The sequence below is a fragment of the Labrus mixtus genome, chromosome 2, assembly GCF_963584025.1.
Source record: "Labrus mixtus chromosome 2, fLabMix1.1, whole genome shotgun sequence".
NCBI classification, from domain to species: Eukaryota; Metazoa; Chordata; class Actinopteri; order Labriformes; family Labridae; genus Labrus; species Labrus mixtus.
Window position 1 is genome coordinate 25986496 of NC_083613.1, and position 18501 is coordinate 26004996.

Here is an 18501-nt window from a genome sequence, read left to right on the forward strand (position 1 = left end):
TACACATTTTTTTTATTAAGTGTTAAAAAGATAATATATATAGCCTAAATCTATGTAGGCTATACATTTTGCTTTAAATGACCTTTATGGTCACGTGTGCTCATGATAGGCCTATCTGACCAAGAAGGATATGTGCCATATAAAAAGAGAGCGAAGCTGATGAACTGATCTTTACGCAGCATCAGGACCTCTCTCTCTCTCTCTCTCTCTCTCTGTCTCTCTCTCTCTCTTGTCGCCCATCCGAAGTGCCACACTGATTTGTGCCGTGTGCCATCAGGATCAGCTCTCAGTGTTAGGACACTTGAGGAATGGCCTCTGAACGGGATGAAACCAACACCACCAGTAACCACACAAACCAGTTCGTGCAGCCCGCGTGGCGCATCGCCCTGTGGTCGGTGCTGTACAGCACTGTGCTCGCTGTGGCGGTTTTCGGAAACTTGATCGTGATTTGGATCATCCTGGCTCACAAGCGGATGAGAACTGTCACAAACTATTTCTTGCTGAACTTGGCTTTCTCCGATGCGTCCATGGCGGCGTTCAACACCCTCATCAACTTCATCTACGCTGCGCACGGAGAGTGGTACTTTGGAGAAATCTACTGCAGGTTTCACAACTTCTTCCCAGTCACCGCGGTGTTCGCAAGCATCTACTGCATGGCAGCGATAGCTATGGACAGGTATGAAGAGGAATATATAAAATCAATGTGTTTTATTGATGCTTATCTGTCTCCGTAAGTGTCTGCTGCTATGAGACTATTTGCCAACGAGAAATATCAAAGTTTATGTTCAATATACCTTTAATTCATTATCTTTTTAATTTGGCTGACTAAACATTTAGGTTATAGGCCTATACACACAAAACCTCCTGCAAATGTTGCAGGGGTCAGCATAAAAAGGATTTGTGATTTCAAGATCGCATACATTAAGTCGGTGTGATTCAAATCTTTATTGTCATTTTAGAAAACAACGAAGCATCTGCATTACCAGTGCAGGACAAGACTCAAGCAGCAGCTGAGGAATAGGACAGATAAGACAAGAACATTCAGGTAGAATACAATATGTAGGCTATCAGAAGAAGAAAAGAGGTATCGAACAATAAATTGTTGATACACTTTAACATACTGCAATGCAATCAATTATTTTTTGTGTTATTTTACTGTAAATCTTGGATTCAGATGTAAAATAGAATATTTGAAGCAAACACGTTTTTCTAAAGAATCTTATTGCCCGACTTGTTTTTGCTACTTTTTTCGACTAGGTTTGCAGGTCTTTAGTGTCAAGTTACCTCTGTAACAGCTCATAGCATTATGACTATTACAATAATCTCTCTTTAATGTACTCATCATTGTTACTCATGACTTAATAGGTCTCTTGAGTGCTTTCAGGAGGTGTGACACTTAAACCGTTGACTCATTCTTCTAACAGCTTTGAACTTCTTTACTTGATGATCATCTGAGAGTGAGATCTATTCTGCAAAATCCAGCTGAGATAAAAGCAACGTTTTGTATCGAGTTTGTTAGATTTTTCCGGCAAAGTAAAGCAATCGTTCAGGCTCATGGTGTGATGGCTGACCTGCAGGTACATGGCCATCATCCATCCCCTGAAGCCTCGTCTGTCGGCGAAGGCCACCACGGGAGTCATCGTGTGTATCTGGAGTCTGGCCGTGGTTCTGGCCTTCCCTCTCTGCTACTTCTCCACCATCCGAACGCTGCCCCGCAGGACCCTCTGCTACGTGGCCTGGCCCCGCATGGCAGACGATTCCTTCATGTGAGAACCAAGTCCCCCCCCCCCCCTTATGTCAAGCTTTATGATCATTGTCATGGCAACGCTAGGCTTTAATCTTTTTTTATGTGTGCATATTTCTCAGTTCATCTTCTAGTTGTTTAACTCCAGACGTGTCATTGTTGCTCATCCTCTCTTCATGCTACTTGTCATAGAAACAATTCAGTCCTGTGATGTGTTTTGCAGGTATCATATTATTGTGACCGTTCTGGTCTACGTGCTGCCCCTAGTGGTGATGGGCATCACTTACACCATCGTGGGAGTGACTCTGTGGGGAGGGGAGATCCCAGGAGACTCGTCTGAAAACTATCACGGACAGCTCCGGGCTAAACGGAAGGTAAACAGCACATTTCACTTCAGCACTGTTACGACCACTTTTTTACTCAAGTTTGATTTAAGGAGAAGTACACAAGCATAGTCTTTCAAATCCTAAATGAGTCAGTATGATCATTCGTTTCTACTTACCTGGTGATCTACTAAGACAAGTTTGACTTTTCAAAGGACAGCATTTGAGTCTAAGTGTAATAAAACCACTCTCTGAGTCTTACAAACGTAATTTTATGGGTTCAGACTTTAAAATAAAAATAAGAAAAATTGGAGATATTTTTTTGTCATGGTGACTTTTTTAGTTTCCATTGAAGTTCTACATTGTATTTTGTTGTTTCATTTTAAGAGTTATTTCACTTGTGGTATGATATTTTAATTTGACATGTTTGACCTCTTCTTGTGGTATTGATTCATTTTGTGTGGACCTTAGGGGAACTACTAACCACTTCATCAGTGAGTGAAAAAAAAAGATTTACCGAAAGAGATACTAAATGTTGAATCTTTGTCGGCAGATTAAGAACTCAGGGTCAACATTGGAAAGTGTCTGCACGTTGAGAGCCTGTAAAAAAAAAAAAAAAGAAACAGCACCAATTCTACAGAAAAGATCAGCCTCAATTTTTTAAAATGTTACAAAAGCTTTAAGATCCAAAGAGCGTCTGTGGTGTTGCAGAAAATGAAGACATTGTAGCCAGATTATCAAACACATTCTTACCGTGTTAATACAAAGAAACTTCTGATATCCTCTTATTAGGGAATAATCTCCTTGGAACAGTTGCACATCAGTCCACATGGTTAGTGTGATCTGTGCCAGCCGGGGAGGAAACACAACACAATACAATCAGCTTTGCAGTGTGACAGAATACTTTGGACCACTTACACTGGAAACCTGTGAAAGGTATCATGCAGAGCTGTTCAGTCCATTAGTGCTCCCTCTACGAGCTGAAACACAGAACAGATAAAGGACTGTAGTTTGTACAGGTTCTGGTAATATCTCCTTTTGTAACGTGTTATCTAATCGCAGACTGCAGCCTCAGAAGAGTAAAGTGTCCACAGAGACTTGTTCCTCTTATGTTCCATGTCATCGCTCAGACTGCTCAGTGAGCCCCACAGCAGCGACTGCGAGGGTCTCCGCGGTTAAACTGGGATTAAGGTCATCACAGATGTAATGACGAGAGTCTATCACGAACGCCGTGGATCAACGCTAAAGAATTCAGTTTATTGATAAAACATCACAAATACGGCATGTTAACGTGTCGGATTAGTCAGAGAGAGTGAAGGGGTTGAAGGTTGGAGGTATTCGGTGATAAAAAAAAAGATGTTTGGAATTAAATTTTAAAAACACATTTGGCAAATCATTTCCTAAAAAGTGATTCAATGGTCTAAATCAACAGACAGAATAATGTTTGATGCAAAATAAAAAAACTTTAAGGTTTGACTTAAATTTCCCGGTAGACTTAATATTTTTTGGTACCACAAACTCACTAATTCACACACAACGCTCACACGCTGTGCACAGAAATAGAGACTGATGCATAGGTGACAGGTGCAGGTCTGCCATATACAATCTTTTGGAGAGCTTTATTGAAAAGATTCATCAGACGCACAGATTGCTGGAAAAATTGAGCTGTGAGAGATGAAAGAGATTTCATAAATGTCAGGAAACAAAGCTACAAGACAATATCACGCTGACTAAATGCCATCTGGGCCTGAGATAAGAAGAAGTCGTTCTCATTTCCGTCCTCCAGATGAGCTTCTGTCGAGGCTTTAATACCCGGCAGCTCCTTTTAACCCCCCACAGCTCGGCATTGTGCTGATGGCTTCTGTGTCGCTCTCTCAGCCGCTTCACCTGGAACCTGCTGCGTCCGCTGCGTCCGCTGCGTCATCACTGACCTTTTCTTTCCTTCCCACGGCAGCCATTCTGGACCTGTTTAATGGAAAAACCAAAGTGAACAGAATGGGGGAAACAGGGACACGCGCTACTTCAACACAATGTGGATAAAAAGAGCTATTAGTGCTTTTAACATTCAAAATCACAGTAAAATCAAAGTAAAATATGTTTCGCCTCCCTTACTGGATGTTTGTACAGGTGAGGAGACGTCACACCGTTCAGTGAATCGTTTTGTAAAACTATTAAAACGACCAGACTTTATTTCATTTCAGTTTTTATTTGTTCCGCATAGTCAAAACACACAACATTCACAGAAAATGATCCACCATTTTATCCCAAACGTGTTTCATTGTCCACAATTGTATCCCATCCGTGTTCGAAAAAGGAGCAGGGAGAAGAATAAGTCTTATTTCGCCTGCCCCTCACTCAAAGAGAAAACAAGACAAATCCAGATGGTCTGTCCTGTTACAATCACTCGGCAACCAACATCACGGCAACATAAACAAATCTGACAATTCAAAGTCTTTGACTTCACTTCCACATAAATGACGTGGAAAAAACACATTGCTTCCAATTTCATAAATGTCCAACAATTCTCTATTTGTTCATTTTCTTAAACTAAAATATGTTCACACAGCTCTTCAAATCATTTTTTAAAGAATTTCACAGTTTGATCCCAACAACGGAAAAAGGCTACACATCTGTTTAAAGTTGTCCGTACAAACTGATGCTTAAACTTAAATATTCTCCTTTGTTCTTCATCTTCTTAACTTAAAATCATCTTTTGCAGACCTTTTGGTAAAACTCTGCTTTTTGCTCTGAACATAACCACTAGTGTCTGTAAATCAACTAAATCCAGATATCAGATATCACAATGAACCATGTCCAAACTGTGCAGTGCAAACCTATGATGTGTTTCAGAACCTCTCAGCACATTGTTCGCTCTTATAGCCTGAAAGTTGTTTACACTGTAGTCCATACCAACGTGTTCACTACATACAACATTTTCTTTAATGTGTAGTTGCACTCACACGGTCCTGTAATAATATGAGCACTTCTACTTTCTCTTGCAGGTGGTGAAGATGATGATCATCGTGGTGGTGACCTTTGCCCTCTGCTGGCTGCCCTATCACGTCTACTTCATCGTGACGGGTCTCAACAAGAGTCTGAGCAAGTGGAAGTACATCCAGCAGGTTTACCTGTCAGTGCTGTGGCTGGCCATGAGCTCCACCATGTACAACCCCATCATCTACTGCTGCCTCAACAGCAGGTGAGTACAAGCAAGCTTCCTGAACAACACAAAACATTTATGTATATTCAGGTTACACTCAGAATCAAACTCACCTTCAGAGAGGTTGATTTGTGGCTGCAGGTTCCGTGCTGGATTTAAGCGTGCGTTCCGCTGGTGTCCCTTTGTGCATGTCTCTTCCTACGATGAGCTTGAGCTTCAAAACACGAGACTTCGACCCGGGAACCAGAGCAGCATGTGCACCCTCTCCCGAGTCGACACCAGCATCCTCAGCAAAGACAAGAGTCTCTGTTCCCGTGGAAACAGGTCAAGACTCAACTCTGAGCCTAACAATAAAAACAGTTAGCTCTCAGTCCACACAACACTTTTAAAGTTTTTTTTTTTAACCATTATGAGAAATGCTGACAGGATTGTTTTTATGTACTTTAAAAAGCAGATAAATGGGTGTGGTTCAAATGTTTGAATTTGTCATATTGCCACAGAGATAATCAGACCAGGAGGGGGAGCTGGAGAGTCGGCTCGATCTTGCCCTGGGTTTTAAAAAGACGTTGATGCGTTTGTTTCAACAGGATTATTGTATTGTTTTTGCAGCTTGGCCTGTTGATGGGAGTCATGCATCAACAAATGTGACACACAGCCTACACAGGAAATACGGTGCGCTAACTCCAGCCTGAACACAAAGACATAACATGTTTTTAGAGTCTGTGATATAACTGCTTTTGACCAGCTAAACACCTGCCGAGAAATGTAAGAAAACAACGTTGCAACTGCCAAACCCACAAGATATATCTGTACATCCAATTACAACTTTTAGTCCAGCAACTCCTGAAGACTGTTTGTGGTCCAAATGTTCCTTAATGTGAAATAATAGGCTGAGTAATGAGTCCTTTTCCAATTTAGCAAAAATAGAAAAAACATATTGAAACGTAATCCAATTTGCTAAATAATAAAAGCGTTTGTCTCCCTGTTCTGTTATTAGTGACAAATGATCTGATATCTTTAGACTTTGATGCCTTTCATTTATTTATAGGGTTTATTTCAAGGTGCCATTTTTTTAAAGGAAAGACTCCTGCACAAACATACACGGCATGACCAATTTACAAAAAAAAATATCAAATGAACGTGAGAACATTTTGGTCCCTCTGAACATACTCGACAAAGGTTCAGAGAGACCGAAACGTTGTGATTCTTTCCAATAAATTGGTGATGCCGAGCAAGAAAAGTGTGCAGGAATTTCTCTTTTCAAAGTGATAGTTTGATGTAATTCGCACCTACTTCCTAGGCTAGTTGGCTGAGTTTAATGTTTTAAATGCTGTTTTTCACTTTTTGTGTCTTTAGCTGCATCCTCAGGAGGTTCGTTAGTTTCTTTAAATAGGCCGAGTTTGAGGCTAGATGTTTTTTCAAAATTCACAGAAAAGTAATTTCAGCTAATGAGACAGGTATTTGAATGATGATTGTTTTTGTATTGTAGTTTCACAGAAGAGTGTTTAGTGTTTCTTGAATGAATCGGTCATTCAAAACACAATAACTGCTTTAATGGATGTTACACGTGTGCGTGTTCTTTGCTTTCTTGGATTTGTTTCATTTTGACTGTGACGAAGTTAAAACTTGACGCTTTGGTTTTATATATAATACATTCAAGCATTTTAAATGACCTAACTATCAAATAAAATCGCTCTTCAATATATTTCTGATTTATATTAATCTAGATATTTTTGTGTCAACAGAAAAAAAAAACACAAATACTCCATGTCTGACTGAGCTCATTGTGAATCAACCACTCTTATTTATATATTTATTTATATTTTGGGACATTTCCACATGATACATGGTGGGCTAAACTAAAGACTTTAAGCTGCTTTTGACATTTTTGTTGAATATTACGTGTTGTAGTTATATAACATGATACTGTGGTCATATATTTAATGCTAGTATGATTCTCCTTATCCAGCTTTAACGTTCTTAAATCTCTTTATAGGATAGTGATAATATATTATTCTGTCTGCTGAATTTATGAGAGAATGTAATTTCACAAGTGCTTACAGTAGCTAGTTAGGGACACAAAGTGCCATGTATAACTGTCTGTTTATAAGAGTTACTGTTTACTGCTCAGTATGATCCTTTACATGTACACAGGTGAGGAAAAGTCCACACAGAGGCGCCAATCTTAAGAAATTTGAAGTCAGTAAATGTTTTATCGTTGTTTTATGATGTGAAAATACAATAAAAACTCTCTTTGTGTGATCATCCACTGTGGGATCTGTAATCTATCAGAAGACATTTACATGTGTTGCTGTGCAGGATGGCCATCAACAACACTGTTTTCAGTCCTTCTCAGAATCTGACGGGATTTATTCTTTTTCTAAATCTCGATAGGCCTGTACTCAGAAATTCAATTTTTTTATATTTTACATTTGATGCTAGATAGTGTAGAATTGACAGGATTTATAAGTGTTTTATATGCCGAGCAGCAGCACCTAAACTCATGATCTGTTGTTGCAGTGGACAGGCATCTGTAGCATTCCTGTAACCCTGTTTAAGTTTAAAAAAAAATATATATGTATATATATATATATATATATATAACTTAAACAGTTGATTCAAGAAGTGCTGGTGATCATTAATTTCCTTTTAACTCATTAATCTGCAATCTTAATTCAATCTGCACTGGTAGAGTTACAGTACAGTTTATAGTACATGCTAGAGTTCAGCTTTGGGTCTCTCCAAGCCAGCCTGCTTTTAAATGTTACCAAACTCACTGTCATCAATGGAAACATTTAAACCTAAGCCGTGGAATAATTAGAAAGCTGTTTTAAGCAGAGTGGGTGTTGACAGACATGTTTTGCACAGATGAGGCTCTTATATAAATATATATAAATATCTTATATAAATATAAATAAATATATAATCATATTTAGGATTTTGGTGTTTGCACCTTGTTAAATTCAAGGCTGTCCCCTCTCGCTAACTCATACATGCTGATGATTACTTTTTCTAATGTGCTGTCTTCACACCGTGTAGACAGGAAGCTTAACACCCACTGCCAAAAAGGTTGACTCCCAGAAATGTACTTAACACAGCAAAACAAGAAACACAGAGGGCAGACACATTTTCAATTTCCAAGGGGACTCTAGATGTTCTCGATGTTCTAGATGTGAATTTCATGTGTAAAATGATTCCAATTTACTGACATATCTCGGGGTCAGCATCTAAAAGTTAGCTGACTGGGATCAATCTTAATAGTTTGTTTGGACTTCACAGGTAGAAAACTGATAGAGTAATTAGTAATGGAGGGGGTTTAAAAGTCATGAAGCAAGAGATACAGTTACAGTTCAAGCAGTTTATTTCTTCATATATTCTTAAAGCTCAGCTCATGTGAGCTGATATGATCAGCTGAAAGTCTCATATTTCTGCAGTTAAAATACAGACAACCTTATTTAGTTACACTCATTTTCTGTCATTCTTCTGAGGTAAACTATAAGAAGAGCATACAATACCCCTTTAAGTAACCAGATTTAAAAAATGGCTGTTTTTCATATAGGACTATGTTGATATATTTTGCGTCAGCCTGTATTGAATATTGTAAAAAGTAGTTTGATTACATATGTATGCAGGAGAGAAGAGCAGGCAGCACGTTGATCTGCAGTTGTTCATTGTTGAAATGTACTAACACAGCAGTGCTTTTTATTGTAATAAGACTCAGAGCAGCCCAAGATCCTGATTGAACGGTTCTAGGCTAAAAAAGAGGAATCAAAACCACAAGCACCAACACGAGCCACTGAGCGGAAACATCAGCCGGAGACCTGGAGAGATGGACACGGAGACAGAGAGAGATTAGAGATTGAGGAAGACAGGGGGGGCGAGAGAGAGAGAGAGAGAGAGAGAGAGACATGAATATCTTAATGAATTATATAAAATCATTACACCTTGAAGTTCTTCATTCGTAACTTGCCTACAAGAAGATGATTTTTTTCTTCTTATGCTAGAAAAGTTTTATTTCACACTAGAGATTTCTGTATTTCTGGCCTCTTCTTACTAAGTGGGCGGGGCTAAACTGGAAACAGGTAGTGTCATCTACTTGGTAGCACCTTTTAGGAGTTGGCAACATGTCAATCAAAAATGTTGCAGCTGTTTGCCGTCTGATCAAACCATACTCATAATTTACACGTGTCTGCCTACAGACTACTAGGCCTACTGTACTTTGGCATTTTAAGTTTGATTCATTCCCTGAAGTGAGAGAAGGTGAACCGATCTGCATTCGTCAGCGCAGCACCTGTATGTATTTTTCTGCCTGGTCCTGGTCAACAACATCATATCCCATAGAAAGTTTCTGTTATATTTGAACTTGATGTCAAATTAACTGGACTTCTTTCCACAGATAAATAGTATAACACTTATGTTGCCTTCATACTCTATGAGGTTGTGTTTCCTGTGGTCTAGAGAAGAGACAACACCCCGCTCTTTTGGTGTTCACAACAACGTGAGTTTCATTTTTCTAAACTCTAAACTTTGTCGTCTTGTCTCTTGTTCCTCCATGTTGGGGTTTAAATACAAAGAACCAATCAAATGTTCGAAAGCCAGGAAGAAAACAAGCAATCTTTTGGCATCTGTGTTGCCTTTGCCTAGCAACAGTGCTCCCACAAGAATACCACTTGAATGCCAAGCCTTCCCTTTAGGACTTCACAGCATGATTTCAAGACTTTACAAGTTCCAGTTGAAGGCCAAGATCTGCGTCCCTAGCAACAGTCTGCTCTTCTTAGTAACGGTCTGTTATTTTAACAGCGGCCTGCTATTAAGGGACAGCAGACACTTGCTATGTGTATTTTGCCAATCAGGCAAAATACACATATTCAACACAGTAAAATAGATAATAAAGCTGGGTATGCTGTAGAGCCTGGCTGCCAGTTATAGACATTTTGCTAGTTGTAGAGACGTATCATTATTGTCCATTTGATTCAAATATGTTTCTCCAGGATGGCCAAATTGTAAGTCTTAAAATAACTTCAAACAGGGAGTAATAAACCAACGGGTCGTTGTTAATTAACATAAAAGCTGCAAATGGAGCCAAAGTTTGTTTTCATTTATACAAATCTTTTGGATACGCATCATGTGACCCATAGAGCAAACCTAGTTGTGTTTTCTAAAGATGAACATTCATTATTCCTAAGAAAAAAAAACTTTTTTTTAAGGATTTTATTAATAAGTGCTTTTGAACAGTTCCATTAAAGGGAACTCTTTCCATTGTAATCAGATGCTGAAATAGTCTTTGGGACACAATAGACCCGGAAGTTGTAACTGCAGCTTGGAATTTATTTCAAATAGCCTCAAGAGATTGACACATTTCCTGTTGGCCATTTGCAGAAGAATGCAAACCACTTTTAAGGGCCGAAAAAATGCAACTATGCTGCATTTGTACACTGAAAAAACAAACACTCTTAGATAACTTTTTTACCCAAACAAAGAGTGTTTATTGTTGCTTATTTTGTCATTGCTTATATCAATGATCTGAGACCAGGTTTTCAGGGGTTTTCGTTATGTACTGCAGGCTTGGATCTAAAAGGGCTATTGTGAGTGAAGAGCATTTCGAATTTACATGTTAAAATGAATGAACTTTGTAATGATTTTAAACATCTGGTTGCAGAGATTTCTCCTGTGGTTAAAGAAATGCTATGTTTTCCACTCCATTTAAAAAATAAAAAAATATCAACTTTAAATTTCAAGCACATAACAGTTAGTAATCCTTAAAAATAGATAATGTTAATAAGATATTCTGAGTCTTACCGTGAGAACATGTAACAGTTGTGCGAGCTGTCCAGTTTTGGTTTTTCCAGAACGATCTCAGTGTATTCGTCCTCATTGACTGGGTCATTTACTTCAGTCACATTCTGCACAATGAACACTTCAGCTGGAGATAACAGTACCATATTTGAATCCTGACCGCAAACAGTCTTGTCCAGGTTAATAGAGAAGCAAGAGGTAATGTTAAAAATGACTTGCTCGTGCCAGTCTTCCAGTTTCTTTAGCTCACTGTAGCTCTTGAAAACTGTGGTGAACTCTCCAAATCTCACCTCAGAGCCGACTTGTGCTGAGATTTTTTGTTCTGTGATTAAGTACACAGTCCTACACTGCTTCTCGTTCAGATTTTGTACAAGCTTCAATGAATCCATGAGCAGGAAGTGAAGAGACTTGAAATGGAAGGAGTTTTCATACGTGCTAGCGTTTACACCCATCGTCTTCACAGCCTCATTAAAGGTCTTTTTAAAGTCTGAGTCTCCATTGGCCATAGCTGAAAGTGCAGTAGTGTGTTCTCTAGTTCCTCCAGAGATCAGCTTTTGACACTCGTTATTTCTACCCCATGCTTTCTTGAATCCCTCATCACGCTCCAGCTCTTGTGTTAACAGCTCTGAATTGATTAACTTCTTCATTGCCTCTTCTCGGCATCCTGTGTACAGGTCATCTACAGCATCAGGGGCCCGGTCCAGTAGGCCTACTTTTTTGCTCTCTGCTGTCCCCTTTGAAAATAAATAGAGTTTGAAACTTCATTTAAAAATTCAGAGGATGTGTGCCAATCAATCTTAACACAACAACAAGTCTTGGATGAGTCTTTGTGAGAGAAATAATACTCACTTTGAAGGAGAGAACTGTGAAAATGAACGCAGCAAGAAGCAGCTTTCTTGTAGCCCACATTTTAAAAGAGTCTTCTTGTCTCTTGTCTGCACACGAATGGCTGAAAAATAAATTAATACTATGAAAAAGTTTGCAGGATCAAACTTGATTAACAGCCTATGACTCTATAGTTGAGAAATGGGATGAGCTGGCTTGTTGCTCCAATACTTTGTTTAGACAAGCCCTCTACAGTTATCAGCATGCCGCCCTTCCACACAGATAAGCACATGAGATTTAGAGTTTAACTGAAAAGCAAATGTTGAAAAAGCTTATAGGAACCTACCTTCACCAGGGATAATTACTCTCTGGGAGCAACTGAAAAATGATAGCGATATACAAAACTGCAGGGTGTGATCTTTTGCTGTCAGTAGGAAGTGGAAAACCTTATCTCAGCAAGCAAGACATTTTTGCCTTTCCTGAGGAAGCAAATAGCACTCCATCAGGCGCTCTGGTTTGTTCTCTACAAGCTTCTGTGTTACTCTAGATCGCTTCTGATTTTTCACAAAACAGATCAACTAAACTGGTTCGCACCTGGTTCAAGCGTGCAACAAACATTAATCTTTAGTTAAAACGTTTGGCTTCAAACTATGTATTTATTTAATTAAGATTCTAACATACATAAGGATAAAATAGAATGCAAATCTGTTCCGAAAGGGCCAAAATGAGGATAATCTATTATAGGAAATTTAAAGCGGGCTATTATTTAGCTTTGATTGTTAAATGACAAGAGAAATACACTTAGGCCTATATCAAAATGTTTGATTTACCATTATTAATTTGCTAGGTTACTCCCTATAGTTGATTAGTTACTGCTATGAATTAACCAGCCAAGATTTAATTCACTATAAAATAAACGATTACTTTGAAGTTTCCTGTAATTGAGAAAAAATCTCTGGTGTTAAAGAATATTAAATTTAACATTGAAAGTGTTGAAGGCAAATATGTAACATTTTCTTTGATGCCCCTCCCTACTCAAGTGAAGGAAATTATTACAAGGGCTGTATGTGTCTTCTTCTTCCTGTGCCATGTTATCATTTATGTATACCTGTGTACCAACTGTGCAAAGCTGTGACAACAAATCTCCCCCTGACGGACAATAAATTATTGTATTGAATGTAAGGGCAGCTTCAGAGACCTTCACACTAAACCCAAGTATTAAACACTGTTATATTTTAATCCTTAGCTGGTCACTTAAAAAAAAATTGGCTAATTCAAGCACTACATGCATCAATGGAGCATGAATCAAGCTGAGGAAAACCCATTCCAATGCATCTTTCAATTCAACATTGCTTAGTCTTTTTGTCCAAAACTGTACCTAATTGTCACCATATCCCGAGGGGTCTCAGTCTCTTACCTTAGATGAGCAACAATGCAAAATGCTGTCAAGTATTGTAGAGAATGAAAACAATCAAAGCTCAACACTAGAAAGACCAAGGCAGTCATTTTGACTGTTTTTTAATTTTGCAATGTAATAACTTACTTAAAATAAAACCTATGTAACTACAGGAACATGACTTTTCCTAAATGTGTCTGTATTTTATTCTAGCATTTTTATTTTAATCAAAAACACAAAACACAAAAGAGTTTTGAGTATTTCTACCTTGAAAGTCCATAGCGGTCTTATTGACTGCATGCATTATAGCCAGTGTATCATTTCAGTATTCGCTACTTTTTCCCGCTCTTGAAGGTAGAGGTGGGCGATATGGGAAAAATATCATATCACAATTTTTTTTTGGCAAAATCACGATCACGATTTTATCACAATTTTTTTCATACTGTTCTTTAGACAAATTTGTAAGTTGCTGACCAGTTCAACCAAACTCATGTTTTTAAATGCACAAAAACTGCACTGACAAGTTTAATCTATTTGAAAAACATCTTTGTAGGAGGTCTGGAGGTCTCTCACCCAAAACATCTTTAGCAACAGAAATGTCTTTCCCTCGATTTGATCAATATTTATGCACAATTTGAAGGTTTTCCTCACCACTTAGAAATTATGATTTAGTTATGTGTCCTCTTTTTATGTTCATCAGGAACATTTTCACGCAGTGATGCATTCATTTAAAAACATGTAGACTTCGAGTTCTTGTGTTTCTGTTCTATTTTAGCCCTGCAGAGTTCCTACAGCTGTAGCTTCATACAGGCTCTGCAGCCTTTGTTGTTTTTTATGACATTATTGGACTAACTTTAGTTTTGTTTATATATAATCAAACACATTACAGAATATGTTCATTCTGTGACACATGATCAAAGTGAGTTTTACTGACAGAAGAGTTTAATTCATAGAGGGGGCGGGACATTGTTGATTGACAGACAGACAGTCACCATGGTTACTCACTCTCACCTGCCTGCTGCTTTGTAACGTCGTTTAGTGTAATCCCTATAAATTCAGTTATCACAACAGGTGAGCTTCAGGTGGAGAAGCTTGATAGTAACTTTTAAAAACCGAGAGAGAGCAGAAAACACCGACAGCAACATTTTAAACATCAGGGTTATATCTCCCCTGACTGTCTGAGTATAAAAAATATCAGAACAGTTGCATATAACCGAGATGGAGTTGTTTTTGCGGACTTTACTTTTAAGTTTCGTTTTCACCGCTGCGGAGCAAAAAAGGACTCATACACATTGTCTGTGTAGGAGCATAAACTGCAGCATGATAAAATAAACACATTAGCCCGGTTCTACGATTTCTCTGCTTTGGCAGATCGTCAGCAAGTTAAAATCCTTCACGATCTAAGATCGTTATATCGCCCACCACTACTTGAAGGTGCGCATCGCTGTTGCCTAGCAACTATTGTTTATGACGCTCGAGCCAAGGAGGAAAGAAAGCTTACACGCCTAAAACCATATAGAAAGAATAGGAGACATACATTTGAATTAATCAACATTGAAAAGGCAGAGTAGAGTAAATTAGGATCTGATTTAGAACAGAATAGAAATGTCAGGAAGGAGGAGGATTGCTGCCACAGAGGCTTTAGCCATGCTCCAGAGCCTTGATGAGGCAGAGTCTGATGGAGGCGCAGGTTCGGATACGGAAAGTGATGTCTCCTGGTCTCTCGAAACTTCATCTGACACGGGCTCTGAGATTGAACTTGAGAATGATACAGAGATCATTCCTATTCGCAACAAAACGCCGGCTGCTGTTCCCGTGGTTGTCGATAAACTATTCAAATTTCAAATTCATTAGCATTGAATGTTTGTGTCCTGAAGTTTATTATACCTTTCACAACATTACAGATCCATTTATTCTTATATTTCATATTGATTATTGAAATGATATGCAAATAATTCGTAAACAGTCAAAATGACCGCTATGGCCTTTGTAGTGATAGAATGCCGGTCTTTCTAGTGTTCCAAAAGACTTAAAAACCAAAAAGGTCCAAGCCAAAAAAAAAAACATAACCTAAAACTACAACATAATCTATGTTAAGGACGTACATTAATTAATGTCCATTTGGCTAAAGCTTGGTGTACAAATAAGGGATCAGATTTGGTTGCCAATGTCCATTAATCTATATCAGGAAGTAATGTTGAGGTCAGATTTAGGGTGCAATGGGGAGTCAACAGAAATCTCTGAGGTTTCATTGACCTTAAAATCAGCATATTTGTCTGATGACTGTATACTGTGTTGTTTTCATGGAGTCAGACTGAGGGTGTAATAGGAAGTCTACAGAAACATCTGAGGTTCATTGAAATCAAAATCAGCCTACATGTCTGATGACTGTTTATTATTAATTATGATGTCCAGTTTCCTGTTAGCAGCTTACGCCAGCAAAGTTATGTTCCACTTCCTGATACCCCTCACGTCCTTACTTCCAGGTACAATGTGAGCCAGATGGAGATTCGATTTGTTGATTTTCAATGCAAGTCCATGGTAGCTGCAATTTTTTTTATTCACTATTGTTTGAGAATATCCAATCCTCTGATAGGATATAGATTCAAACTGGATGAGGCTTTAGTATAAAGTCAGTTTATTGGTAGGAATAATTAGCTAAATTGTGACTTTAATGTCAGAATTCAGATTCCTTTTTTCTTTTCTTTTTTTGCGTGCATGTGTCCGTGAAACTATTTTCAAACCAAAGCGACTGTTATAACTATTTTCTATTTTACAACTCTTCAGCTCTTCAGTAGTTTATTTTTTTTATTGTTTAAAGACAAAGACAATTACAACACAAGACACACAAACTCTACATCTATATGTACAACTATATACATAGGGGTATCAACAAACTTAACTAAAACTAAAACAGAAAAGTAGGGATGCAGTAACAATTTTTCACAGAAATCCAGGGTTTGGTTTGCCTTTTTGTCTTTCAGTCCATGTAGTGTTATAGCTCTTCAGTATTTTTTTTTATTTAAAAAAAAAAAAAAATTCTTTATTTTCCAAACATGTTTTTTTTTCAAACAGAAACAATTACTCCTCACATGATATAAAATGTTACATTTAATTAGCTCTTCAGTATTTTTTATTTTATTTGACTTTTTTTACAACTTTATTGTAAACGCAGACAATGTTACAATGTTAGATTTAAGAACAAACAAACTTACCATGGGTTGACAAAGACTAAGACAAGTAAAAACATAGCGAAGGGTAGAAATGAAAGGGTCATCAGTTTACACAATTAAAATAAATACAATATTCAAGACTCTTCAGGGACTTGGGGTTCTCAGAGTGCTGGATGGTTTTTATGTAGGCTACCGCAGCTCATTAAAATAATGTTTGAAAATAGGTTTTCTGTTCACAAATTTACTTTTATGGATATAAAATTTTGCCAAAATGATAAAAAGATTAATAATATGGCACTGTTTTAGTTCCGAGTTGAAGAAATCATAAAAACCAAAAATATAAAGTATAATAAATTAATAAAATATATATATATAATAAAAAATATATATATATAGAATAAAATATAAAGTATAATAAATTAAAGTTTTTAAGAATTTTACTTCGAATATATCCAACCAAATTTTTCCAAAAAACAACAGTTGAGGGACAGCTCCAAAACAGGTGTCTTGGTGTTTCGCTAACAAGTCCACAAAAGGAGCAGGTAACATCAATGTGTTTTTTCATTCTTTGTAAATAATGTTTTGTGGGATAGCACCGATTAATCAATTTAAAACAGACATCACAAAGTTTGTTTGTGATCAAGTATCTGGAGGATAGGGTCGAACCTTTTTCCCACTGGATATTTGGGACAAATCTTCTCCAGTAGTGGATCACATATGGAACAGTGGTAATGTCTTTCTTGAACAGTGCTTCTGCTTTTGTTAATTAAGTTGTTACTCTTAAAGTCAGATCTCTCAGAAGCCACATATTGAATCTTTTTTTTAGCTTTATCGACGATGGGGTTAAAGTTCAAACTGCAACGATCATCTTCATTTTTAGTTATTGTAATACCTAAGTATGCTACTTGGGATTTTACAGGAATGTCAAAAAGCACTGTATGTTTACACAGAGACAAGGGTAGTAGCTCACATTTATTTATATTTAAACTCAGTCCTGATGCTGCAGAAAATGTTTGAACGAGTTTAGCTGCAAAAATTAATAGGGAGAAACAGGGCAACCTTGATGAACTCCTCGAGACAACATAAAGCGAGGTGAGAAGAACTAATCTGACATTATTAGCAATATGTCTGTTTGACATAAAACCAGACTGTGATTCGTCGATTATAGAGGATAAAGATTTTTTAATCCTTTTGGCAATAATAAGAGCCAGTATCTTGTAATCATTATTTAGCAAACAGACTTTGTGTTTGTGTAGGTGGTAATATTCCCTGTTCGATACTTTCTGAGAAGACATTAAAGATAAATGGTGCCAGTTCTTTTGAGAATTTCTTATAAAATTCAGCGCTGAGTCCGTCATTGCCCGGAGATTTATTGTTTTTAAGGTTCACAATGGCATCCAACACTTCCTCAGAAGTTATATTGCTGTCACAGAGTGTTTTTAATATACAGTCTAAGAGTTCAGAGGTCTTTTCTTCTGAGAAATGTGAAGTATAGAGTTTGCTGTAAAAGTCTGAACAAAAGGAGGCAATCATTTTGCTGTCAGTGACAAGCTTACACATTATAAATAGGAAGAGCATTGCTCGCCTTCTTCCATCCACTTCATTCTTGACCTCACAAAAGCCCCTCGGGATTTCCTTCTATAGATGTCATCTAATTTGTTCTGGTATTCACTGAGTTGTAGTAGTTCTTCCTCTCTAAGATTATCACTAGCTCTGCAGTAGTCTGGTACAAGGCTGCCACTGTATGACGTTTTCAGACCGGAAAAGGTTGTACTTCCGGTTCCAGACGCGCCAAATAAGAAAACAAGACGGAAGTTTCGGTGTTTACATTTATCATCCGATATACATTCCTCAAGTACAGTAGATACTAAACGTTAGTATCGCGGTTATTTCACCTGCTGGACTTCTTTCCCAACAAGTTTGAACACCGCTGGTGAGTACTGTCAAAGCTAGCTGGTGTAAAATGTTATCTAGTTTATGAAACGTTTCCGTAAACATGAACTCATTACAGTCTAACATTATAACATTACAGTCTAACATAACAACATTACAGTCTAACATTACAACATTACAGTCTAACATTA

At 37.7% G+C, this 18501-nt stretch overlaps 2 protein-coding genes across 3 annotated transcripts; one reads left to right on the forward strand and one right to left on the reverse strand.

Moving 5' to 3' along the window:
- The first annotated feature begins 259 nt into the window (after positions 1–259).
- On the forward strand, positions 260–6562 carry tacr3l (tachykinin receptor 3-like). Its single transcript, XM_061058769.1, has 5 exons — positions 260–676; positions 1578–1766; positions 1968–2118; positions 5070–5266; positions 5369–6562. Exons 1-5 carry the CDS (start codon positions 309–311, stop codon positions 5589–5591), a joined length of 1128 nt encoding a protein of 375 aa, XP_060914752.1. The 5' UTR covers positions 260–308; the 3' UTR covers positions 5592–6562.
- A 2008-nt stretch (positions 6563–8570) lies between these two features.
- Positions 8571–12328, reverse strand: si:ch211-145b13.6 (ecto-ADP-ribosyltransferase 4). Of its 2 annotated transcripts, XM_061058807.1 has the most exons (4): positions 12195–12328; positions 11873–11972; positions 11027–11757; positions 8571–9048 (listed from the first exon to the last, which is right to left on the reverse strand). In XM_061058807.1, the coding sequence occupies exons 2-4, from the start codon at positions 11930–11932 to the stop codon at positions 8982–8984; spliced, it is 858 nt and encodes a 285-aa protein (XP_060914790.1). In that variant the 5' UTR covers positions 11933–11972; positions 12195–12328; the 3' UTR covers positions 8571–8981. The 2 variants fall into 2 exon arrangements, with proteins under 2 accessions (XP_060914790.1, XP_060914780.1); XM_061058797.1 differs by lacking the exon at positions 12195–12328 and having other exon boundaries at positions 11873–12064.
- Positions 12329–18501: the final 6173 nt, after the last annotated feature.

Bases quoted from the DNA above. Each gene is read 5' to 3' on its own strand.
- tacr3l (XM_061058769.1), top strand. From the start codon at position 309: ATGGCCTCTGAACGGGATGAAACCAACACCACCAGTAACCACACAAAC. The intron at 677-1,577 runs GTATGAAGAGGA...GCTGACCTGCAG, and splicing joins GCAGCGATAGCTATGGACAG to GTACATGGCCATCATCCATC. The intron at 2,119-5,069 runs GTAAACAGCACA...TTTCTCTTGCAG, and splicing joins AGCTCCGGGCTAAACGGAAG to GTGGTGAAGATGATGATCAT.
- si:ch211-145b13.6 (XM_061058807.1), bottom strand. From the start codon at position 11,932: ATGTGGGCTACAAGAAAGCTGCTTCTTGCTGCGTTCATTTTCACAGTT. The intron at 11,758-11,872 runs GTGAGTATTATT...TTATTTTCAAAG, and splicing joins TCACAGTTCTCTCCTTCAAA to GGGACAGCAGAGAGCAAAAA. The intron at 9,049-11,026 runs GTAAGACTCAGA...CCATCTCTCCAG, and splicing joins AACTGTTACATGTTCTCACG to GTCTCCGGCTGATGTTTCCG.